The sequence below is a fragment of the Triticum aestivum genome, chromosome 3B (genome assembly GCF_018294505.1).
Source record: "Triticum aestivum cultivar Chinese Spring chromosome 3B, IWGSC CS RefSeq v2.1, whole genome shotgun sequence".
Classification (NCBI taxonomy): Eukaryota; Viridiplantae; Streptophyta; class Magnoliopsida; order Poales; family Poaceae; genus Triticum; species Triticum aestivum.
Window position 1 is genome coordinate 443,650,072 of NC_057801.1, and position 27,658 is coordinate 443,677,729.

The 27,658-nt window shown below is 40.8% G+C and overlaps 1 protein-coding gene across 1 annotated transcript; it reads left to right on the top strand.

Moving 5' to 3' along the window:
- Positions 1-23,717: 23,717 nt before the first annotated feature.
- Positions 23,718-26,672, top strand: LOC123070266 (F-box/kelch-repeat protein At3g61590). The gene is made up of 2 exons (XM_044493367.1): positions 23,718-24,075; positions 25,249-26,672. Exon 2 carries the CDS (start codon positions 25,286-25,288, stop codon positions 26,492-26,494), a length of 1,209 nt encoding a protein of 402 aa, XP_044349302.1. The 5' UTR covers positions 23,718-24,075; positions 25,249-25,285; the 3' UTR covers positions 26,495-26,672.
- The last annotated feature ends 986 nt before the right edge of the window (positions 26,673-27,658 follow it).

Below are 27,658 nucleotides of genomic sequence, written 5' to 3' on the forward strand. Positions count from 1 at the left end.
ACGACTTCCATTGGAAGAGTACTATACGTGGAGAGGCTGACAGTTGGGTCCACAGCCGCAGCAAGGAAGTGCAACCTTATTACACGCAAAATAATGATTACTCCACCTGACAGCAGGGACCCACCAGACGGGCCACCGTATTTCTCAGAAAATACGTTTCCCCCTGACTGTTGGGACCCACATGCTACATCTTCACACGCAAGGAAGTGCCTGACAGTCGGGACCCACCTGGTCTAAGCGTACGTAGTGTTGTCATTCTGGTCGCGAACGTGTACGTACATACTGGTCGATCGGTCTATATGTAGGCTACAGCGATGAACCATGGTCGAGTAAGGAAGGGCACGTGTTGTAGTAGAGGCGCGCACGTAGCATGTACACGTACGTACAACCAGGGTGCAAGAAAGTAAATACGGCCACATACGTACATACAGGCGGGGTCTTGAACGCCTACTCGCACATACGTATGGCTAGGGCTCTTGTACATGGAGAGGCAGCGATAGCGTCCTGTTCATCGGCAGCCAACTAGCTAGGTCGAAACGGAATGCGTCGTGTTCATCGGGAGCCAACCGCCTTAGATGGAACAGCCGATCGAAACAAGGAATGGCGTACCACAGAACGGAGGAAACGACCTTCTGTTCGACCGACCACGGTCAAAATGGGATCCTATTCATCGGGAGGGGTCTGGTGTACCGCAAAACGGAGGAAACGGACTTGTGTTCGAGTGCCTACGGTTGAAACAGGGTCCTATTGATCGGGAGGAGTGTGGTGTACCGCAAAACATAGGAAACAGACTTGTGCTGGAGCACTAAGGTCGAAACAGGGGTCCTGTTCATCGGGAGGGGTGTGGCGTACCGCAAAACGGGACTCCACGGGCTACTGTTCATCTCCACCGTCAACTGCCTCCACGGGCTATTGTTCATCCACCGTCGACCTCCTCCAGCCTCCACCTGTGATTGTTCATCCACAGCATCTCCCCTCCTGCCTCCACCAGCCACCGTTCATCCACGGGCTCCTGTTCATCCAGCCTCCCTCGCTCCTCCACTGGCTACTATTCATTCAGCCCTCTCCATGGGGTCCTGTTCAACCACCCATCCATGGGATACTATTCATCCAGCCCTCCATCGGCTACTGTTCAACCAGCCATCCACAGCGTCCTGTTCATCCAGCCCTCCACATGGTTCTGTTCATCCACCCCCAACCGGCTCGATCGGGGTCCTATTCGTCCAGCAGCAACAGGCTCTACTACCACGTGGTCCTGTTCATCATACCCCGCACCGGGAACTATTCATCCAACCCTCCCCCCCCCAATAATGCTCACTGTTCATCCAGGGAAGGAGGCAGCAGGTTCGATCGGCTTCAGTTAGCAGCAGTAGCGAAGGAATCGCTTGATCGGGTTCAGTTAATAGCCAGGTCGATCGATTTCTCGGGTTCAGTAACGCATAGCCTACAGTGCAGTCGCTCAGGTTCAGTAGGCGAACGCCTCGCTCGGGTTCAGTTAGAGCCCAATGCCTCGCACCCAAGCGCGTACGTGTACGAGAGAGACGCGCATCGCTTGGCCCCCGATCACCCACCATAACTGGGAACTCCCCGATATTTTCCTCGCCTTCGCTTCTACCACGGTTTTTTCTGTCATGGACGGCCCAAAGAATGTCATGCAGCTGCGTCTCCGGCCCTCCCAGGATGAAAAGCCCATTTTCTGTCATGATTTTTTGTCATAGAAGTAGGAGCGCACCACATCTATGACGATACTGGGTTTTGTCACAATTATCGTCATAGAAGTGTCATAAGCATGACAGAAAAAATTCGGGTCGTCCCAAAATGTCACGGATGTGCCTTTTTTTGTAGTGAATGGTAGTAGTAACAGTAGCACTTTTATAGTGATTGTAACAGCAGCAGTAGCAGCAGCGAAAGTCGTAGGCATTGGATCAGTGATGGATAATTATGTTTGATGACCTTCACATGCAACAGACACAACCTAGAGCGACACAGAACTAGCTCTAATTCACCAATGTAATATAGGCATGTATTTCGTATTTAGTCATGCATGCTTATGATAAGAACTTGCATGACATCTTTTGTCCTACCCTACTGTGGCAGCGGGGTCCATAAGGATCTAAGGGATATTAAGGCCTCCTTTTAATACATAACCGGAACAAAGCATTAACACATAATAAATACATGAACTCTTGAAACTACGGTAATCACCGGAAAGAATCCAAATTATTAACACCTTGGGGTATGCGGATCATAACACGTAATAGGTGCATATAAATTGCAAGATAGCATCAAGAACTCAAATATATTCATGAAAACATAAAGGGTTCAAATCTGAAATCATGGCACTCGGGCCCTAGTGACAAGCATTAAGCATAACAAAGTCATAGCAACATCGATTTTAGAATATAGTGGATACTAGGGATCAAGACCTAACAAATTGACTTGATTACATGATAAATCTCATCCAACCCCATCACCATCTAGCAAGCCTACGAAAGAATTACTTACTCCCGGTGGTGAGCATCATGAAACTGGTGATGAAGAAGGGCTGGTGATGATGATGGCGATGAATCCCCCTCTCCAAAGCCCCGAACGGACTCTAGATCTGGCCTCCCGATGAAGAACAGGAGGTGGCGGCGGCTCCATATCATAAAACATGATGAAACTTATTCTCTTATTTTTTTTCTCTGGAAATAGGAATTTATAGGCTTGAGATTAGGGTCAACTGAGCCATGTGAGCCCCATGAGCCACGTGGGCGCGCCTAGGGGGTGGCCACGGCCATGTGCCTCGTGGGCCACTGGTGGGTCCCCTCCCATGGATCTTCGCTCCAGTATTTTTTTTATATTCCATAAAAAATCAGCAAAAGGTTTCATCCAATTCTGAAAATTTTTATTTCTACACAAAAACAACACCATGGTAGTTTTCATGAAAACAACGTCAGTCTGGGTTAGTTTCATTCAAATCATGCAAAACTACCACATAAGTAACAAAGCCAATAAACCTTGAATAGCCTATTCAAAATAAATTGTGAAGAGGATTTACTAGAGTCTAAAAATCTTGTATGCAAATTGGCACAACGCTTTCAATCAATCTCGCTCATCTGGTCTCCCCGGTCAAATCAGCGATCATACCCCCCTTATTCTAGCGGAGGAACAGCTTCATCAGATTCATTCCCTTGATAATCCGCCCCGTCCCTAGAGGAGCCATATGAGGCGGAAGCTCCACGTACGGTTTTGAAGCCAGTCCTTTCCACCAATGGGGCCTAGGGATCGATATGATGATTGGTTTAGGTAGGGCGGACAGCCTACTATGGGCACCTGTAGGCATGAATGCGTCAGAGTCGAGGTCAGGCAGAAGGTTGTTGGATCTTTATGTTGGCCGAGTATTGGTCGAGTACTTGGCCACATGCATGAGTAGGCATGTTGCCAGGATGTAAAAGTGTTTGGAAAAGTAGATACGACATAGACATATCACATATTCCTATAGTGGAATTAGTTTTCTTAGGCACCCACATCTAGTTGGGTCCATTTGAAGCATTTAAAGAAGTCTGAACATTTGAAGACTTACCATATGAAGCATTAGAACAAACCCATAATCTTTGCATTCATAACAAGAGAGAAGTGTAGGATAAACAACCTTCCATCTTCCAAGCACACAACATACCTTGCAATATTGTTCAGGTGTCCAATAAGAACCAACAACATCGATGCTCCTCATGAAGCCTAACCTTCTTTCCTCTGGTTTTTATTCAGAATCTGCTTCTTGTGGATGTCACTTAGGCCTTGATGACTCTTGAGGCTTCTTACAAGCCATCATCAAGCAGTGTTTTCATCCTGGCATTGTCACTTAAGATATTTTGCAGTTTCCTCATGAGAGGGGTTAGCAACCATATTAAAAGTTGAAGAACTTGATATGCCATTAACACTTGAAGAAACACCATTTTCGGCATTTAAAGATTCAGGTGATGATGAAGCATTAGATAGTTCGATGCATTTTAAGAAGGTGGAGCAAATTCCCCTTAATTAGGATTGGTTTGTCCTGCGAGTAAGGAATTTTTTCGAAACCTTAAGTCATCATGAATCACTTCAAGGATTCGAGATCTTGCTTCCTTTTGAGGAATTCAAAAGTTAGCTTTTCATGGTCACTTGAAGAGCCTCGTGACAAACACATAGTTCCTCAAACTTTGACTCAAGAATTTTATATTAATTAGTCATAGTATGATTCTTCTACATTCCCTCGGGTAGCAAATCCACTTGCTTATCAAGGCTATTTTGTTGCTTCTTGAATGTTGAAGCAAGCTTAGTGTAACTAGGTTTCAGATCCCCTAGTTAATCAGCAAGCACATCATCATCACTCATAGATGGGATTCTATCACATCCCTGATTTTTCCTGAATCTAGAATGTCTGAAAATTTACAAGGAAATGAACTTTTCCAATGTTTAACATTGATGGCTTTTAGTTGAAGTTTTCTATTGTTTGCTTGCTAGTCAACTCACATTGCCTAGGATTGCTTGTTGTTTCCTTGTTTGATTACCTAGTGGATCAAAGGCCCCATTCCAGCATTTGAAACTCTAGTTTGTAAATTGGGAAAACATAATGAAGCCCAAAAAGTTTTGGGGAATAATTTTGAATCCCATAATAGAGTGAAAAATTAAATCATTTATTCAGGAAAAAATATTCTTAATAAGTCACAGATAATGTTTAAGCCCCTCATAAATTTTCCCAAAATGGTCGAAATGGATTGATGTTGGAGTCAATTCAAATCAAAAGGAAAAGTACTAAAAATGTTTTGCATTTATTTGGCATGAAAGAAAATATTTACAATAATTCCAAAAAAATGTTTGACTTTTTGTTAATGTTCAAATTGGATTCAGAGCATGTTTGGTCTTAAAACCAAACTTAAGTTCAAAAGGGAATTGAAACCATAATATAGTATTAAAGGTGGCAAAATTTATTTGCTAAAGGGAGGGGGGATAAAATGTTCACCATATAAAGAACATTCCATTTGGATTTTAGAGCAAGTTTGATTTTTTTAGAAAAATCAAATTCACGACCGTTAGGAAATTACAGGACAGAAACAAAGCAAATAAAAAAAGAAAAGGCACAGCCAAGACGGGCCATGGCCCAGCTAGCCGGCCGTAGCCCGACACTACGCGTGTAAACGTTAACCTCGCGCCAACCTCCCCACGTCGCACACCCACGACCAACCACATGACGCGCCCGCGATCCACGTTTGTGCACTCTTCATGCGGGAACGGCCACGCCACCAGGTCCTATAAACCCCCCTTCACCCCCTCTCTCCTTTGCCCCAGTCTACAATGCCTAACACCAGCAGGCTTCTCCACCATAGACCCCCGAGCTCTGCTCTGCCCTAGCCCTCTCCGTCTTGATTCTAGTGAGTGCACGCTGCCCCAAGCCCCGCCACATCCATGGTTGGACTCCCCTTCGTTAGGCGTACTCGTTGGACATCCCCACATCAAGCTTTGCTTTCTCGAAGCCCGAGTTAGACGGAACCCAAGCGCCATCGCCACCATGAGCTCAACTCTAGCGAGCTCAGTAAGTTCCTGAGCCCCAAATCTTGTCCATTCAGTTTGTTACGACGTCACACACCTCACTAACCAATTCACGTGTCCAAATACGCATGTTTTTGAGTGAAACATCTTCATCTGAGGAGCTCCGCTGCATGTGCATCTCCGATGACCTTTCCAGACGTCGTTCTCGTGCACCCCGACGCACACCAAGGCCACCATCAATTCCACGATGACAAGCCTCACCCGTACATGCCCTCCGCTGCCCTGGAGCCCCTGTATCGCTGGATCTGACGACTCTCATGTCGCGGGCTATTTTCTCTGCTTTTTCTGGTGAGATTCCAGTGAACCTCTGGTAACCTAACTACGAGGTGAGTTCGCGATCTATTCTGCCCCGTTCGATCTTGATCTAACAACACACGCACGTCCACTTACTCGAATTAGTATGCAACAATAGCAAAGTGTCATGCTGCACAACATTATCCCCAACTAATTTCAGGTTAAATTTAAATAACTCAATATTTAGCACTTAAAAAAACATGTAACTTCAGTCTGTCATAACTTTGATTTTGTAAATCCAAATTGAGTGGTTCTTTTTGCAAAATGATCCTTATAAAATGTACTTTCACCTAGACAAATAAAATTTGGAATTTGGATAGTTAAAATTTAAATTCAAACATGATTAATTTAAACTTAAATAGGACATAACTTGCAAATTATAAATCCATTTCAATTAATTATTTTTGCAGAATAAACCTAGTTAAATATAGTTTCAACTTAGCTACTGAAGTTAAAATTTAAATCTAAAAATTAATATAGTTTAATAGTAGCTATAATTAAGGTAATATTTATACCTAATTTAGTTGTTAACTTAGAAAAATAAAAGTTTCAACTAAAATTATTATTTTGTAATTTTGTTGAGGAATTAAAATTTGACTCTAGTAAATATCTTTAGATTATTGTTTAACTTTGGAAAATTGAACTGATTTGATTTTAGTTCAAACTTAATCTGGTTATAACTTTAGTAACCAATATTGAACTTTACTAATTGTTTGGAGTTATATTAGATTCTGGATTTGAAAATGAATTTGGCTTTGGTATAAATTGAAACTTATGTCACATGTATTCCAGTTAACAACCACTATGTTATTTTCCAAACTCTTATGGGTTAACACATGGCACATGATCTCACATCACAATGACACTGACACCATGCACTCCACTTGTTGTATGTTTGATTTGTGTTGTATGGTTGTTTCTGATTGCGCTTATTCATCTTAGATTATACGGAGAGTGAAGAGTAACTTGATCATGATTGTGAGTTTGAAGAATGATCAATACGAGGCAGATTTTCACTTTGACCATGTTACCTAGTATTTTCAATGCATTTTAGGAATTCCATGATAGGAATGTGAGTTTAAGACTTGCTAAATTTTGCATCAACCCAGTAGTTGAAAACTTAGCTCCATCTACTGTGACCTTATAACCAACGTATAGTTGTTTAGCTGCTAATACATGGATTGGGGTCAACATTTATTTTCAAAATTTACTTATGGATGACTACTTAATAACAACTAAATTAATGAATCATCTTGGTGGTGCTTTAGTATTGCTTTGGTGGCCGTGTGTTGTGTGGGCGACCTCCAGGCTCAAAGGGATTGTACAAGTTCAAGGTTAAGTAGCTTCCATGTGTAATCGAGGGTCGATATGGACTCTGTCTTGACCAAGTAAGTTGTGAGAACCCCTCTAGCTAACAAGCAGACATAGGTTGATAGATTGCCAGTGCACATGGTTGTTGTAGCACTTTCATGATAAGTGAAGTGTCGAACCCATAGGGAGCTAATAGGATGGCACCACAAACCATGCAACTACATTGTCACTTAACACAGTTCCGTGCGCACCCAAACCGGAGTTTGGAAATGGTCCACTTTAGTAAGTTGCTAAGAAGACAAATAAAAAGGAGTGTTTACTAAAGTACAAATGGGAAAATAAAAGATAGAAAATTAAAGAGACTAAACTACGGGAAACGGTGCTTGAGTAGTAAACATTCTTGGGGGATTCGGACTCATCACCACAAGTATGCTGTTGACAACACATGATAGACAAGGCTCTATATTCATACCACTAATACACCTGTATATGATCTCGCATGGACGAACCAATAAAAGTACGCATCCCCACTTCAGTTATTGCATACACTCGTGCCACCACCGTACTTCCACACTCCGGTTACCAATGATGACAAAGGGGAGTGAACTCCACATTGACAGGCACTAAGTTATGAGGTTCTCCACTAATCCCTATTGCAATGACCAGGGATGAAGGGATCTAGGCCTTGTCACTACCTATCTCCTCAACCAGCCTGCTCACCAACACAAAGCACCTCAAGTCAATAAGTGACTAATGATGTGTGAGCGCCCTTCACAACACCATGAAACAATCAACGCAATACATATAATGAGAATGAACAAATTGCTTATTCAATATCAAAGTACTAATCATGCAATGGTTCGTCCAAATCCTCAAGAACCAATACAACTACTCAAACATGGGAGAGAGAGAGATTAAGTTACAAGTTGGCACAAAGCTAGTGGAGGAGAGGAGCACAGTGGCAATGATGATGATGGTGGCGGCGCTGACGGTGGAGATGGTGATAGTGTCGGCGCTGGTGATGGATACCACACCGGCCTAAAGGTGGGTGCACGTGGTGGAGGCGCCTCCTCTTCCTCCTCTTGGCTTGTCCCTTCTCTTTCCTATGGAGATGGTCTTGGAGCAACAATGGAGATGGATGATGGCTGCATGTGATGATGGAGATCATATGTGACGACAGTTGGGGACTTAGCAACTGTATCATACTTTTTCTCGCTTCAGCTTTTTCAACTCAACTCAATACATGAGCATGAGCCATGGACTTAGCACTTTGGATGGCAAAGAGAATGATGGTAGGGTTTTATAAGGGAAGACAAATAGTGGAAAAAGTCTCGCGTCAACTCGGTGGGGCATTAGGCAATGGAGAGGCCTTACAACCGATATCAATAAGAGGAGTAAGGATCGCCATGCAATGGATGCACTAGAGCTACAACTGTATGAAAGCTCTCTATATGAAATTAAGTGGGTGTGCATCCAACTTGCTTGCTCATGATCAGAATATACATGCCAAGTTCTATAATATAAAATTCCCACTAGTATATGAAACTGACAAATCCTGGAGACTCTCTATATGAAGAACATGGTGCTACTTTGAAGCACAAGTGTGGAAAAAGGACAGTAGTGTGCCCCCTCTCTCATTTTTTTTCTTTCTTTCTTTCCTTATCCCTCCTTTTTGAACAGTCTCATGGACCTCATCCCCCCTTTTTTGAGGACTCGTTAGTCTCCACCATTCTTTTCTTCACTGGTAGGGGCAACACTCTAATAATGATGATCATCACACTTTATTTTACTTACAACTCGATAAACCAAAAGAATATGACTCTATATGGATGCCTCTAGCAGTGTACCAGGATGTGCAATGATCTAGCGTAACATGTATAACAACGATGAATGGTGGCTTTACACAAAATATCATGTCATCTCTATATGATCATGCAAAGCAAAAAGACAATGAATGATCAAGTCATGTGAATAGTAATGGTGAAAGTTGCATGGCAATATATCTTGGAATGGCTACAGAAATGCCATAATAGGTAGGCATGGTGGTTGTTTTGAGGGAGGATATATCAGGCTTATGTGTGAAAGAGCGAGTCATTTCATGGGATTTGAATGCGCTGGCAAAGTTTGTGCCAAGTCTCGTGGTGAGAAAGCGATGAGCGGTATCGAAGAGGCTAGAAAACTATGGATAGGTGGAAGTGCTTATAGTCCACAAACTCACATAGTCATAAAAGAACTCAAGTACTTATTCTGAAGTCTAGAAGCCCTCAAACCAAAGTACTACTCGCATGCCCCTAGGAGGGAGGTTGGGAGGAGTTAACCATCACACCCTTTGATCCGGACAACACAAATGATATCAATCAAGGATAAATTACGTTCCAACTTCTTGGCCATGCCATGTCCGACAATTTAATGAGGTAGTACTTCACGAACCTTAACATCAATATTTTTACTGACCAGTGATTATCAACTAGTAAACCTTTGTATTATAACCACATTATCCTTAATAAATGCATCATATTCAGTGATCTATAAGTTTAATGCAGGTTTTTATGACTAACCATGTGAATAACCAACTCCTATTAACTATCCAAATAGATATAAGTGGAGTATGAGAGTTTAATTCTTTCTACAAAAGACTCGGCCAAGTTCTAACAAATATAAGTCTAGCAAAAGAGCATTCTAAAAATAACGGTGTTCCAAATGTAGAGAAATGAGCTTCAAACTTCAAAAGATATGCATGAAGCACACGAAGCATTCTAGAAATCCATACTCAAAAGATATAAGTGAAGTGCAAAGAACATTATACGAATTAACCAAGGAATATCTCATACCAGCATTGTGCATCACTAAAATAAAAATAAAAAGCACATGACGCTCCAAGAATTTACACATATCATGTGAACAAAACAAAAACCGAGACATACCAATAATTGTCGAGGAAGAAAGATGGGATGCCATTCGAGGCATCCCCAAGCTTAGATGCTTGAGTCTCCTTCATTATTACTTGGGGTGCCTTGGGCATCCCCAATCTTGAACTCTTGCTTCTCCTTATTCTTTTGATATCAATGTCTCCTCGGTCTTCAAACACTTCATCCACACAAAGCTTAACCAAACATTTATTAGAGGGTTCAGTACATATAACATCAAATCTCATCATGTCTTGCTATAACAATATTGTATAATTATAATCCAACACTACCTATTTGTATGAAAACACAATTCTAATGCTCCCACATCAATGGGGCTTGGCAAAATTGCAAACATAAGTGGATAAAAAACTATAACAACAATATGTGAAAACAGGACAGTCTGTAAAGATGCAGATGAAACATATACTTATATAACTCCAAACATTCTGAACAAATAGTACCTAATAAAAAATTGCATAACAATATTGTGTAAAAAATTCAGAATTTTGAACATTCTAGTAAAATATGAAAATTCAAACACTAAAACAAAAGTTTCTATTTCTGCACAACACATACCAAATAAGCAATTTAAACACCCCAAAGGTAAATCTTGCACATTATTTTATAATACAATGGATTTGTACAAGAGAATAATTACTTTTTGTTGAAAAGTTTTTGTGATTAAGGTTCACAAAGTTCCCATGAGCATGAACAAAGTTCAAGGCTAGCCCCCACTTCCACATTGCATCTATCTCACTTTCACTTTTCTTCTTGAAATTTTTTTGGGTTCCCTTCTATATTTGTTTTTGATAAAAAATTATAAGTACACAACAAAAGAAAATGAATCCCTAAAACTTTCGGGTTGTCTCCCTAAAACTAGTAAATAGAAGTCATACACATAAGTGTTCAACTCTTTAGTAGGCATTTCAAAGACCACAATGTTCTCGCAACATTTTCAGGGGTCATCCGACCACTGGTTAAACCAAATCCTTAGTGAATTTCATATATGTATACTTGCAAATGCATTAGCTCCTTAACTATTTTGTATTTAATCATCCAAAAATCCACAAAGGGGGACAAGATGCACTTACACAATGGTTTATAACAAGCATCAATTTTCTGTGGGTGAGAGCCAATGTACTAATCCGTGGAAACACCCATCTTCTACACCCCAATGGTAAATTCCACAACAAAAATAAAACTTCACTTCTGTCCTCAACAATTCTAGTGGAGATGTCAATCTCTTAGGAGCCAGCAACCCTCTATTTTTTGTAGCAAGTAATTAACGTACAATGTGGATGGAAGTATTTTGTCTTTTCAAATAAATAATAACTAAAAATAAAAATGGTGTAAATAATGTTGAAAGATGTTTCTTATGACCGGGGTTCAGTTTACCAATAGTAACCCTCCACAAAATAAGAAGTGCGGCAAAGGTAACATAGATATGTGAAGTGAAATATTTTGTACTAATAATATACCATGTATGGTTTGACAACTTTACATAGGAGAGAATACAAAATACTTCCAACACACTATGCTTTAATTGCCTATTGCAACTAGCAAAGGTAGTAAGGCTGACACCCTCATTAGAATTGTTGGGGACGCACGTAAAGTTTTATTGTGTTGCAGAGCTGAGTATTAGTGCATGAACCAAGCTTCCATGCATTGATACTTTACTATCTCAGTGAGGGAAAACTTGATGCTATCTACAAAGCCTTGCACTTGGCGCCCAACAACTTTTTATCTTGTGTGATTCTTTTGGAGCAAGCAGAAGCCCACCGAACATCAAAGGGTATCAAAATGACAAAGAAGGTAGGGGCAACACTACATATGGATAAAGTTAAGGGTGAATGTAGCGATAGAGCGGCACAAAAGAGTGAGCTTTGTTAGTGGCAAGAAGGTAGGGGAGAGGTAGCATAAAGAATGGGAGACAACAATTAGAAGGAGAGACATGTTGCACAAATTTCGAGTTATTTGCAAACTATACAACAATTTTTATGTACATGTTGTAAATAGAAATTAGGTACACAATTCTCAAATTATTCCTCTTGGGATGCGACGAAATGCCTCGATGAGCAAATGTTCCTAGTTGAACCATAGATTATATAAATATACATATAAAATACCAAAACAATAAAATCATCAGATATAAAATGTTTGAATCATGCACTCCTTTTTGCGTGTGAATCTACTGCATTCTTGTAATGTTTCACAAAAGAGTACCTTGATCCAAAATAAGCTAGTGCTCTAAAAAGGCAACCTATTTCTACAAATGGCAGAAAAATGTACTTCTTTTGTAGGGAGAAAAGTGAAATACATCACATGAAGAAATCCAACACATATAAAGAATCAAACAACTACATGTTTCTTCTGTTGGATTTTGTTTGACATATGCAAATATACTCCCCTTTTATCTTAGTACTAGTTAAATGTGTGTGCGCTGTAATGGGGGCATATATATTCTAGTGGTTCATCAACAATCATGTTGAGATATACATTTATATTCCTCATGCACATATCAAAATATTATTGTCATCGTGTTCTTGTCCCGTGTCCATCTTCCATGCTCCTTCTCATGATTGTCCCTCTGTATGATCGAAAGTATGTCTATGATGTCTACTACACAACTTGTTCTTGTAGACTCGTGTTGGGCGTCCAAGCACAGAGTTTTGTAGGACATTAGCAATTTTCCCTCAAGTGGATGTCCTAAGATTTATCAATCCATGGGAGGTGTAGGATGAAAATGGTCTCTCTCAAACAACCCTGCAACCAAATAACAAAAAGTCTCTTATGTCCCCAACACACGAAATACAATGGTAATTTGTATAGGTGCATTATTTCGGCGAAGAGATGGTGATACAAGCGTAGTAATGATAGTAGACATTGATTTTTGTAATAGGAACAATAACAAACAGCAAGGTAGCAATTAATAAAATAGAGCACAAACGGTATTGCAATGCTTGAAAATGAGGCCCAGGGTCCGTACTTTCACTAATGCAATCTCTCAATAATGCTAATCTAATTGGATCATATAACCATCCGTTAATGTGTGATGAATAATCACTCCAAAGTTCTTATCTAGCGGAGAACATAAGAAGAAATTGTTTGTAGGGTACAAAACTACCTTAAAGTTATTCTTTCTGTTTTATCTATTCAAGAGTTCATACCAAAATAACGCAAAGTTATTCTTTCCGTTCGACCTATCCAAGAGTTCGTACAAAAATAACACCATATGATACTCTTCAACCAACTCTAATGTCACCTAGATACTCCAATGTCACCACAAGTATCCATGAGTTAATTATATGATATGCATCAAACAATTTCAGATTCATAATACTCGATCCAACACAAAGAACCTCAAAGAGTGCCCCATGATTTCTACCAGAGAAACAAGGACGAAAACATGCATCAACCCCTATGCATAGATTACCCCAATGTCACCTTGGGAATCTGCGAGTTGAGTGCCAAAACATATATCAAGTGAATCAATATAATAGCCCATTGTCACCATGGGTATTCATATGCAAGACATATATCAAGTGCTCTCAAATCCATAAAAATATTCAATCTGATAAAACAAAATCTCAAAGGGAAAACTCAAATCATCACAACAAGATAGAGAGGGAGAAACACCATATGATCCAACTGTATTAAAAAAGCTTGCGATACATCAAGATCGTGCCAATTCAGGAACACGAGAGAGAGAGAGAGAGAGAGATTAAACACATAGCTACTTGTACAAACCCTTAGCCCCGAGGGTGGACTACTCCCTCCTCATCATGGTGGCCATATGGATGATGAAGATGGCCACCGGTGATGATTTCCCCTCCGACAGGGTGCCGGAATGGGGTTTAGATTGGTTTTTCATGGCCACAGAGGCTTGCAGCGGCGGAACTTCTGATCTATCGACTCCCCTAGGGTTTTTGGAATATTTGGGAATTTATAGGGCAAAGAGGCGTTGCGGGAGGCCACCGAGGTGGGCACAACCCACCTGGGCGTGCCTGGGCCCCCAGGCATGCCTAGGTGGGTTGTGCCCCACTCGGAGCACCCCTTTCTGGTGCAAAAAAAAACTCTCCCAAAAGTTTCGCTGCATTTGGACTCCGTTTGGTATTGATTTTCTGCGATGTAAAAAACAAGCAAAAGGCAGAAACTAGCACTGGGCACTATGTCAATAGGTTAGTCCCAAAAAGTGATATATAGTTTCTATAAAATGATTGTAAAACATCCAAGAATGATAATATAACAACATGAATACTTCATAAATTATAGATATGTTGGAGACGTCTCAGCATCCCCAAGCTTAGTTCCTACTCGTCCTTGAGTAGGTAAATGATAAGAGAAATAATTTATGAAGTGTGAATGCTAGAAAAGTGCATAAGTTTGATCAATGATAATTTCAGTCACTTTTCCTAGCATCATAACAACAACTCTTTCTCATAAAAATCATCATGTTAAAGTAGCAACCAATTCACATGTTATGGTTCAAACAATGAATTCTCTTGAAACTTAACAACCTAAGTTCTCAGCCACCAAGCAATTGCAAGTCAACTTATTCAACCAAGTCTAAGTAAGAGCTCCACATACTCAATCATCATATAGTGTTCTATGATTGCTAGTACTCAAAGCATATTCTTAGAACAAATGGCATCCATCGAACACAGAGAAAGATGGGGGCTTAATGTTTCGCCTCCCAACTCATTTATCATAGAGAGAATTGTCAACAATAATAATTCATGATCAAGTATGTTTGACTGGTCATATGTGCGTAGATCTTTCCCCATCACATGATGCTTGCCAACTAGAGAATAGTTGAGGTTGAAATGAGAATTCATACTATTGACTCTTTGCATAAAAGTAAACACTGAAAAGTATTCCCTCTGTCCCATAATGTAAGACGTTTTTTGACTCTAGTGTAGTGTCAAAAAACGTCTTACATTATGGGACGGCGCGAGTAAAAGATAGGCCTTCGCAGAGGGAAGCAGAGGTTGTCATGCGCTTTTTATTTGGATGCCCAAGCTCTTAATTCAAAGGAACTTCATGTTATATTGCCCCTTATGATAGTAACCTTTATTATGCAGTCCGTCACTTTTATTACTTTGCCATCACAAGTTCGTACAATGCTCAATGTTCCCTTACAATAAAAGATCAAACATATCTAGGAGCAATTTTTATTGCTTTATGCACCGATGAAAACTTACTTGAAGGATCTTTTTCAATCCATAGGTAGGTATGGTGGACACTCATGGCAAGAAAACTGGTTTAAGGGTTTTTGGATGCACAAGTAGTATCTCTACTTAGTACGAATTTTTGGCTAGCAAAAGATCCTAGACAAACACCACATGTTGGAGGATCCATAACAATATAACTTCTATGCAAATATATCCAAACATAACTCATTACGTTGTCTTCCTTATCCAACTTCAACTAATTTGCTCAAGTTTGAAAATAATTAATGGGTATTCACAATCATAGAAGATGTACAAGGTAATATATTCGTATGTGAAAGTCCCCTTCCTTATATTAATCATTCATGAATTGCTTGTATGACCAATATTGTGATTGTCAAGCTTCAAAAGATTTCACTTTCTAAACGCAATGTGAAGCTACCACTAGGCATGATATAACATATAATTTCAACTTCACGATATTAAATTCATTCAACAATTTTCTCATAGGAATATAAGTGAAGCACAAGAGTAAATGACAAACTACTCCAAAAGATATAAGTGAAGATCAAACGAGTAGTGAAAAAAGGGTAGCCATTCGAGGACTTGCTCTTATTTAAAAAAATTCAGATCTAAGTATTTATTAAAACATCAATCTAAACAAAACAAAATGACATTCCAAGAATAGCAAAACTCATGTGAAGAACCAAAAACTTAGGCTCAACCGATACTAACCAATAATTGTTGATGAAGAAAGGTGGGATGCCTACCGGGACATCCCCAAGCTTAGATGCTTGAGACTTCTTGAAATATTATCTTGGGATGCCTTGGGCATCCGCAAGCTTGAGTTTTTGTGTCTCCTTAATTCCTTTTATATCACGGTTTCCCTAAATCTTAAAAACTTCATCCACACAAAACTCAACAAGAACTCGTGAGATAAGTTAGTATAAATCAATGCAATAACTTTATCATTCTCTAATGTAGAAAATAACTAAAATTATTATTTAACATTGCATACTAAATGCCTCTTCATATTTAATACTCCTATCCTCAAATAGAATTATTAAACAAGCAAACATAACAGCAATCTGCCAAAATAGTACGGTCTGTAAGGAATGCAAGAATATTCATACTTCTGTAACTCCAAAATTTCTAAAAATTTACCACACTGTAGAAAATTTATCATAGCTTATTGTGCAAAAACAATTCAACATCACATTCTGACTTCTCTTGGAAATTTTTGCAACAATGATAAACTTTCTGTTTTGAAGCAACAACTCATATACTTGCAAAATAAGCATCTGAAAAGCTATCCTTGGCACTTTTATTGAAATAAAATATGTAAAACATTATTATAAATAACAACAAGAGAATACAAACAAAAGAAAATGATGCTCCAAGCAAAACACATATCACGTGATGAATCAAAATATAGCTCAAAGTAAGGTTACCGATAATGTTGGAGATGAAAGAGGGGATACCTTCCGGAGCATCCCCAAGCTTAGTTGCTTGGATCTTCCTTGAATATTACCTTGGGGGTGCCTTGGGCATCCCCAAGCTTAGGGTCTTGTCACTCCTTATTATCCTCATATCGATATCCCCCAAAACTTGAAAGCTTCAATCACACAAAACTTAACGGAACTTCATGAGATAGGTTAGTATGATAAAGAGCAAACCATTCACTTTTGGTACTGTCAAAGAAAAGATTCATAATTGTTCTCACACAATGCCTACTGTACCATATCATTTCCACAATTTATACTGAGCAATATAAGCCATAGAAACTAGAAAACAAGCAAACTATGCATTGAAAACAGAATCTGTCAAAAAACGAACAATTTGTAATGATTTGGACAACTACCATACTTATACTACTCCAATAATTTTGAAAAATTAGGAGAACATAGACAATTTGTATATCAATAATCTGTAAAAAAGATTCAGAATTTTATCACGTTCCAGTGAATTTAAACAATTCTATTACTGGAAGAAAAAGTTTCTGTTTTTGCACAGAATCAAGTCAACTATCATCCATATTATCCCAAAGGCTTTACTTGGCACTTTATTGGAACAAAAGCTATAAAACATGATTACTACAGTAGCTTAATCATGTTATGACAAAAAAACAATAGGTAAAAGTGTTGGGTTGTCTCCCAACAAACACTTTTCTTGAATGCCTTTTTAGCTAGGCATGTGATTTCAATGATGCTCACATAAAAGATAAGAATTGAAACATAACGGGAGCATCATGAAGCATATGACTAGCACATTTAAGTCTAACCCACTTCCTATGCATAGGGATTTTGTGAGCAAACAAATTATGGGAACAAGAATCAACTAGCATAGGAAGGCAAAACAAGTGCAACTTCAAAACTTTCAACACATAGAGAGGAAACTTGATATTATTGAGATATGTAAAAGCATATGTTCCTCTCTCATAATAATTTTCAGTAGCATCATGAATGAACTCAACAATATTGCTATCACATAAAGCATTATTTTCATGATCCACAAACATAGAAATTTTATTACTCTCCACATAAGCAAGTTTATTCTCATCAATAGTGGTGGGAGCAAATTCAACAAAATAACTATCATGATATTGAAAGTTAAAATCATGATGGAAAGTTTCATGGTTATCATTATTCTTTATAGCATACATGCCATCGCCATAATCATCACAGATAGGAACTTTGTTGTCATAATCAATTGGAAGCTCTTCCAAAATAGTGGATTCATCACTAAATAAAGTCATGACCTCACCAAATCCACTTTCATCAATATAATCATCATAAATAGGAGGCATGCAATCATCATAGTAAATATTCTCATCAAAAGTAGGGGGACTAAAAATATCAACTTCATCAAATATAACATCCCCAAGCTTATGGCTTTGCATATCACTAGCATCATGGATATTCAAAGAATTCATAGTAGCAACATCACAATCATGCACATCATTCATGGATTTTGTGCCAAACATTTTATTAAATTCGTCTTCTATCAATTGAGCACAATTTTCCAATCCATTGTTTTCAAGAAAGACATTATAAAAATGAACAATACGAGACCACCTCAATTCCATTTTTTGTGGTTTTATTTTATAAACCAAACTAGTGATAAAACAAGAAACTAAAAGATTCGATTGCAAGATCTAAAGATATACCTTCAAGCACTCACCTCCCCGGCAACGACGCCAGAAAAGAGCTTGATGTCTACTACACAACTTGTTCTTGTAGACTTGTGTTGGGCCTCCAAGCGCAGAGTTTTGTAGGACAGTAGCAATTTTCCCTCAAGTGGATGAATTAAGGTTTATCAATTTGTGGGAGGTGTAGGATGAAGACAGTCTCTCTCAAACAACCATGCAACCAAATAGCAAAAAGTCTCTTGTGTCCCCAACACGCCAAATACAATGGTAATTTGTATAGGTGCACTAGTTCGGAGAAGAGATGGTGATACAAGTGTAGTAATGATAGTAGATATTGATTTTTGTAATAGGAACAATAAAAACAACAAGGTAGCAGTTGATAAAACGAAACACAAATGGTATTGCAGTGCTTGAAAATGAGGCCTAGGGTCCGTACTTTCGCTAGTACAATCTCTCAACAATGCTAATCTAATTGGATCATATAACCATCCCTCAACGTGTGATGAAGAATCACTCCAAAGTTCTTATCTAGCGAAGAACATAAGAAGAAATTGTTTGTAGGGTACGAAACCACCTTAAAATTCTTTTTTCTGTTCGATCTATTCAAGACTTCGTACTAAAATAACGCACATCAACCAACTCGGGATACTCCATTGTCACCACAAGTATCCATGAGTTAATTATATGATACACATCAAACATTTTCAGATTCATAATACTCGATCCAACACAAAGAACCTCAAAGAGTGCCCCAAGATTTCTACCAGAGAAACAAGGGCGAAAACGTGCATCAACCCTTATGCATAGATTACCCCAATGTCACCTCCGGAATCCGCGAGTTGAGTGCCAAAAAATATATCAAGTGAATCAATATAATACCCCATTGTCACCATGGGTATTCATATGTAAGACATATATCAAGTGCTCTCAAATCCGTAAAAAATATTCAGTTCGATAAAACAAATCTCAAAGGGAAAACTCTAATCATCACAACAAGATAGAGAGGGAGAAACACCATATGATCCAACTATATTAAGAAAGCTTGCGATACATCAAGATCGTGCCAACTTAAGAACACGAGAGAGAAAGAGAGAGATTAACACATAGCTACTGGTACAAACCCTCAGCTCCGAGGGTGGACTACTCCCTCCTCATCATGGTGGCCATGGGGATGATGAAGATGGCCAGCGGTGATGATTTCCCCCTCCGGCAGGGTGCCGGAACATGATCTAGATTGGTTTTTCGTGGCTATAGAGGCTTGCGGCAGCGGAACTTTTGATCTATCGACTCCCCTAGGGTTTTTAGAATATTTGGGAATTTATAGGGCGAAGAGGAGGTGCGGGAGGCCATCGAGGTGGGCACAACCCACCAGGGCGCGCCTGGGCCCCCAGGCATGCCCAGGTGGGTTGTGCCTCCCCTCGGGGCTCCCCTGTGGTACTTCTTTGGCCCAAGTTGTGTCTTATGGTCCAAAAAAATTCTCAAATTTTTTTTGCTGCATTTGGACTCCGTTTGGTATTGATTTTCTATGATGTAAGAAAAAAAAGCAAAAAACAACAACTGGCACTGGCCACTATGTCAATAGGTTAGTCCCAAAAAATGATATGAAGTTGCTACAAAATGATTGTAAAACATCCAAGAATGATAATATAACAGCATGCATACTTCAGAAATTATTGACACGTTGGAGACGTATCAGTCTAGAACGGCGGGGTGGGGCTGATTAGACTACTTGATCAAATAAAATCTATCCTCTTCCCAATTTTAGTTGGGGGGAGTATCACCCTACACATGCAATTCTAAGAGTATAACGGCGGAAAGTAAAACATTGCACATGTAAGTAAAGGAGGGGTTTGGAGATTTCAAACACAATGAAGACACGATGATTTTTGGCGTGGTTCCGATAGGTGGTGCTTTCTTACGTCCACGTTGATGGAGACTTCAACCCACTGAGGGTAACAGTTACGCGAGTCCACGGAGGGATCTACCCACGAAGGGTCCACGAAGAAGCAACCTTGTCTACTCCACCATGGCTTACGTCCACGAAGGACTAGCCTCACTCGGGTAGATCTTCACGAAGTAGGCGATCTCCTTGCCCTTACAAACCCCCTGGTTCAACTTCACATGATCTTGGAGGCTCCCAAGTGACACCTAACCAATCTAGGAGACACCACTTTCCAAAAGGTAATAGATGTTGTGTTGGTGATGATCTCCTTGCTCTTGTGCTTCAAATGATAGTCTCCTCAACATCCAATCTCTCTCACATAGATTTGGCTTGGGTAGGAGAGGGATTGGAGTGGAAAGAACCTTGAAGAGGCTAGAAATCAAGGTTCAAATGGTAGGAATGGAGTCTGTTGATCTCAACACATGAGTAGGTGGTCTCTCTCAGAAAATGAATGGTGGAAGTTGTGTTTCGTTCTGATGGCTCTCATAGAGAGTAAGTGGTGGTGGAGGGGTATAAATAGGCAGCACCAAAAATCCAACCGTTACAAGTCTTTGACCCAACTCGGTGGCACCGACATGAGAATCTCGGTGAGACCGACTAGTGCAAAAGACTTGACTGTTAGGCTTTTCATTAAACCAATTATACCAACTCGGTGGGACCGAAGTGCAATGGCTAGGGAAAGACCTCGTTTTGATAATTTCGATCGGTTCATCTCGGTGATTCCAAAATGGATCAACTTCATCACAGAAACTTGGTCAGGCCATCTCGGTGGGACTAAGAGCCATTTTGGTCAAACCGAATTGCTAGGGTTTTGGCTGTGGCAATGGAAGAGTCATCTCGGTGGGTCTGAAGTAGGTGATATCGGTGGGACCAAAATGAAGATTTAGGGTTTTGGACAGATGTCTTTTGAGAAAGTGATTGAGGGTTTTTGGAGCAATATCACTAAGCACTTGAGCAACAGCCTCATCAACAATACCTCATCCCCTTTTAATAGTACTGGCTTTCCCAAGGGACTCAATGTGATCTTGGATCACTAAACCAAAAATGTAGAGCCTTGGAGTAGCCAATTCTTGTCCTTGAAATTTTGAGGGTTCCACATCCCTTACTCCTTGCCATGCCAATCATTGATATTTTCTGAAATCTATCATCAATGTTCATTAGATCAACGACATATATATTGTTATCAATTACGAAAACCACCCGGGGATTAGTTGCACTTTCACCCTCTCATCCTCGTAGAGTAGTTTGATCAACAACACACTCTTCTTCTCAAGCAGGCTTCGATGCTCCAGCAGCTGCCTCGCGATCGTCATTGTTGGTGTTGATGGTAGTAGCCATGTCGAGCAGGACCTTCTCTCTATGGTCATCGTTGTCAAATTGTCCGTGCATTACAACGAGGAAATAGGTATTCTATCAATATAAAAAAATTAACGTTAACAAAACATGTGTGAAAAGCACATAAGAGAAAATTATAAAAATGTGCAAACATTTATCTCACTTCATAAATCATCCAACTATATCTCTAAGATAATCATTAACATATATGAAACTCTATTGTGATGATATAGTTTCAAATGTTACTTAGAGAAGTAAACAAATATGAGAACAAACATGTGGTTGGATGGTTAGGAGGGCAGTGATACCTCCAGCCCACTGGGATCAAACCCTAGGTTTGACACTGGTGTCTCATAAAGGCAGAATGTTCGTCCAGTGAGAGGTTGCGTTCCTGTCGATAGCGAGGCTCCCGTGATGACTTCATCAATCGCAAGACTCGCCCGCTTAGACTTTCAAAGGTACTCATAGGAGTAGGGTGTGTGTGTGTGCGCGCGTTCATAAGAGTGAGTGTATGTGCGTGTTGTGAGCATATGCATACGTACCATTTTCTAAAAAAAGAGAAATAAACAAATAAATTGTAATAAACTTATGAAGTTATGAATATAGAAATTAATATTTGATCAACTCTACCTATGAATTGCTAATCTGATAACATCTTCATACAAATTTGCACGCACAAAGAATGAACATTTCAAAATAATGCCATGCATACAATCATACCAATGATTTCACAATAATACAATAATACTGGATGAAAGGAATAACTAAAATCATATATTTGCTATCTAAAACACAATAAACACTTGACTACTCACTAAGCAATTCACACCAAATGGTAGAAAGACTTACAAATCTTGTTGATGGATATATACATAATCAAAATCTCACAAAAAGGAATTAAATAATCAATCCCAAAACACACATCAATGAATGAAAGTCTTGATAATTATTTTAATACCAATCAACACCCCGCATTGCAGGACTGAATAAAGTTGAAAGCCTTTCACAAAGCGAGGGTAAGGGGAGCAGTGCGGGGGATGATGTTGGGCGCATAGCAGGCCGGGGGTGAGGCGACGAGACCACACTGCCATAACTGGAAGAAACGAGTGCCTATGCGGACATCGTTGTTCATACGAATATGAAGAGGTGGTGGCACCAGCTTCCTCTCATCTTCATGCACCTCTTAGTGGATGAAATCGATACCGTGAGGCATGTAGACAGAGCACGTAATCAGCGGCATGACTATCGGTGCCGAGGAAGATGACGTGCTGGTGATGCTCGTTTGCGCGTGAGGTCGCTGGGGCGGCATGACTGAGCTCCTCGTGGCAAGGAGCATCTATGGGACATAAGAATCGAAGTAGATCAGCATCGTTGCGATGATACGCTGCAGCGGCAACTATCATGGCATATGCGCCTGCGGCGTGGCCTAGGATGATGTGCCGGTTGGTTTTGGTTTTGGAAGGGAATCAAAAAAGGTAAGAGACATACGTGGTGGGAGGGAATTAAACATAGGGAGGCAAGGTGGGCGGGTAGAAGGTGAGGTGAACCATACCAACTCCTTTTTTTTGAAAAGGGAAATATATTAGTATCGCGAAGATACCAATTACACCTGGTCTCTGCACCTACAAGAAGTCACAAAGACATCCAGAATGCACACAATACGAAAAGAAAAAAAAGAGAAAAAAATGGCCTTGCCACAGTGATCAACTATTGAGAGCACACAAACCACCACCAAAGACAATACCCGAAAAACATAAAAGGTCTCCAAAAACGACGTCTTCAAGCAAAAAATAGTGCACAAGCGCCGTCGTCGCCTGATCCAAGAACATAGGTTTTACCCGGAGAGACCGAGCTCTCAAAGCAATACCTTCAATAAGGCAATTGTCAGTTACAATCAACTCCCTTAATAGTAGAATATATATCTTCAAAACAAAAAAGATAGTAAGATGTACTACATTTTTTGTCCCCGGGAGGCTCCATCCAATCCAACCAAACTTTCTGCTCCTCTGCTATATAAAACAGAGCCCCCAAACGCAAAACAATCAAAGCCCAGCCCCAGCAGTGGATTCATTTGATTATAGCGCACAGCCGCATGCTGGGCAGAGGCAGAGCCGCCGCCACGCCCACGGCACCACATCTCTCCGCCTCCTCCTTCCACTCCCTCCCTCAATCTGTAAACAAACAATAAACCCATCGCCGCACCCAACCCACCCCCACCTCCACCCCCTCAATCCCGAAGTGGGGAAACTCGGGGGGACATTCCGGATTCGTTCCCCTCCCCGTAGCGTGTGGATTGGAGTTGGAGCACTCCGCCCGAATCGCCGCACATTGCTTCAGGACGGCATTCGCAAGAACAGCGATAGGCAGCTGATGCCGATCTGATCCGTTGGATTCTAGGTATGTACCGCCCCTTTTTGTTTCTTTCCCATTCTATTTCAATCTGTATGTATCCTTGCTGCCTTTGCTGGTTGGGGGATGATATTTACCTCGTCGGACTGCCGCATCTCCGCGAAAATCGTCCGTATCCGCGAATACGCTGCTGTGTATGGATCATATGATTTTATTTACATCGGGGGCCAATGGCATCAGGGCGAACGAATGGCCGGATTTGATTGGAGGGGCGGGGTCAGCGGGTTGGTTGGGGACAGAGATCTCCCTGGATTTCTTGCTTACATTCTGTACTTTGCTCCTTACGATGCAAAGGTCATGTCTGTCCTTGCTTCTTTCCAATGGTGGGGAGGCCAACCAGGCCTCCTGCTCCACTATTTGTGCTGGGGCAATGATACCACAGTGATTGGGAGGGAGACACCGATACTAGGATAGGCAGGCGCAACAAGTTGTTGATGGAAGGTATCGTTGTACATGCCATGGTGCTATCCTTCTAAGGGGTCTTCCTGCGTATACATGGAGGTTCATGGAGAATCCTGCTGGGGCTTCGATTCAAACGTTTGTTTTGATCTGAAGGGGCATGGAAATGTTGCATGTCATCTGACAAAAGTAACAAAATGTCTCCAAATATTTCGTAAAGTATATATTATATTGAGAATGTCTATATGTTCTTGTTCAGTGTTTGCCATGGTATGCATAACATACGCCAATAATGAAAGTTTCATACTCTCATTATTAACATATACTCCCTCTGTCCCAAAATAAGTGTCGCTGATTTATAAGCTGGAGTTTCATACAAAATCAGTGACATTTATTTTGGGACGGAGGGAGTATTTGACATAGTTGGCCTGCATTTGTAGTATAACAGTTTTTGATGCCATGTATGGTTTTGTGTAGAAGCTTTTATATTGGTGGTATACACAGTACTTGCCTGATAGAAACTTCTCATCCATATATGGTTTTGAAACATTTTGGAAAAGACTTGCTTTTGCCACTGAGTGTAGCATTATTAGAGGATTTATTAGAATACTATATTATTTTGATTAGTTTAGGCTCTCTTTGCTTATAAAGAATAGTATTAGGAGAATGAGCTGTTTCGAAAATAAGAATTATTTGAATATAAGGCAAAATATTTGCAACTATCTGTGTAAGAACTAAGGACTTACCTGTCCTTTTTTTCAGGCCATCACACTACCTGCATTTTTTTCTGTGTGGTATCATGGAAGATGATTCGTCATGGGAAGCTCTTCCAATTGAGCGCATCAGAATTCCCGCATTCAACTTTCGAGTTATTTCAGAGGCTAGCAATGGAGAAAATGAATTGCCAGTTTCATTGGATGCCGCAGTTCCTGATGACATTCTTGAGAAAATTTTCACCTTCTTGCCAATAGCAAGCATGATAAGGTCAACAGCGGTATGCAAGAGATGGCATGATATTATCTACTCAAGCCGGTATCTTTGGACCCACATGTTGCCTCAGAGGCCCTGGTACTTCATGTTCACCTGTAACGAGACTGCTTCTGGATATGCTTATGACCCCATCCTCCATAAATGGTATGATTTAGAGCTTCAAGGCATTGATAGGAGCAGCTGTTTCGTCTCTTCTTCTTGTGGGCTAGTTTGCTTCATGGATAATGACAACAGAAACATCATTTCTGTATCTAACCCTATTTCAAAAGATTGGAAGAGGCTGTTGGAGCCCCCAGGTGCAAAGTTTCCAGATTATAGCACTGTTGCCATAAAGGTAGATCAGGTGACTCACAATTACACTGTTACATTGGCAAAATCGAAGCAGGTACCTGAGGATTATGTCCAATGGGATTTCTCTTTATACAAGTACGACTCATGGAGTAGTTCATGGGTAACTGCAGTGAAGGAGGTGTTCATTGGTTGGAGAGGGGGTGACGATAGTGTGATATGTGGTGGAGTCTTGTACTGCTTGATCCAGTCCACAGGTGTTCTTGGCAACGTTGAGCCCCGTCACAGACTCATCATGTATGACCTTGTTGCTGGACCTTCTGCAACTTCGTTGACGCAATCGTCAATCCCAGTGCCATGTTCTCTCACTTGCGGGCGTCTACTGAACCTGAGAGAGAAGCTGGTAATGGTCGGCGGGATAGCAAAGCCCAATAGACCTGATATCATCAAGGGAATCGGTATATGGGAGCTTGACAAGACACAGTGGCAAGAGGTGAGTCGGATGCCTCACAAATTCTTCCAAGGATTTGGTGAGTTGGATGATGTTTTTTGTAGCGGTGGTGCCGACGACCTTGTCTACATCCAAAGCTATGGTGCAACTGCTTTGCTTGGATTTGACATGAAGCAGAGGCAATGGAAGTGGTCGGCAAAATGCCCTGTGAGCAAAAAGTTTCCTCTCCAGCTGTTCACTGGCTTTTGCTTTGAGCCTCGGCTGGATATTACCACTTAATTTGTACCCGATCTGTACCGTTGACTTGTTTGGCATCAACAAAACCAGTGACCCTCGTCTTTTGTGGAAGATGGATGATACACTCTCCCTCTCTTAATTTATTTTCCCGTCATTGATGCAATTGTCTCTTGTGATAGAGATTAATATTTTGTAATGCAGTGTTGCTGAGTCACACTCACTTGTCTGTGATGATTGTATGCCATTTCTCGTTTCACATGATGCACATTTCTGTCGGGTAAAATTTCAAGTGCCTTTTCAGTGATGTGGCGATCAAATTTCTTGTCACTTTGGGCGTCGAGAGAAACTGTATAGAGTTTTTGTTTCTTGCGATGCTGTCTATCAATGCGCACTGGTGCCCGGTCCAGAGCGCCATTGTAGTAGCACCCCTACCAAGCTAGCGACTGAGAGCTGTTGCTCTGACCGGTGAGCAGTGCCTCCCTCCCTCCCATGATGGGCCAACGTCCAGGTTTCCTCTTGTGGGAGCTGCAGCTGGCCCATCCTTCCTCACTGCCAAGCCTGTGAGTGTGAGCCAGAGAGGCCATTGATGTGGTGGTCTCCGCTCTCGCCGCAGCGCGGCAGGCCTACGCCTATCTATCTCTATCTGCCATCTGCTCTGCTGCTTGCGGCATTCATTGTTCACGTGGCTCCCACCGTGGATCTGATGTTGCTGTTTGAGCGTTTGTCGCTCAGCTGCACACCGTGATACTGATACGGACGAAGCTGCTGTTAGCTGGTTTTGTGCCGTTTTCTGTTCCATCGGCTGTGATCTTCTCTCCGTTTTGCATACTCCTTTTCGTCCCAAACCTGAGGATTCGATGTGCTGCACATGCAGGTTTCCATTGTGTTTGTCTGTCGCTTGCTGTTCCTGTGCTGTTATCTCTCACGGATGATGAAACGTTGGCCTGATGCCCTTGCTGAACTTTCCTTCAGTTTTGGGTCGAGTACCAGTCGAAGAACATGGATGTACAGTGTGGGCAAGCGTCAGGTACAGTCCTGCTATTGTTGGTAGCTTCTGCAGTGTGAAACAGTAGTGGACTAGTGGCGTTGTTTTCCTTTCTGGACGCCTGGTCTTGTGTTTGCTTGGATAGGCATCTTGAGCCTGCCCGCTCCAGATGTGGCCAGTTGAATCGACTCTCGTCAAGATAAACCATGATTTTGATAAGG

Bases quoted from the DNA above. Each gene is read 5' to 3' on its own strand.
- LOC123070266 (XM_044493367.1), top strand. From the start codon at position 25,286: ATGGAAGATGATTCGTCATGGGAAGCTCTTCCAATTGAGCGCATCAGA.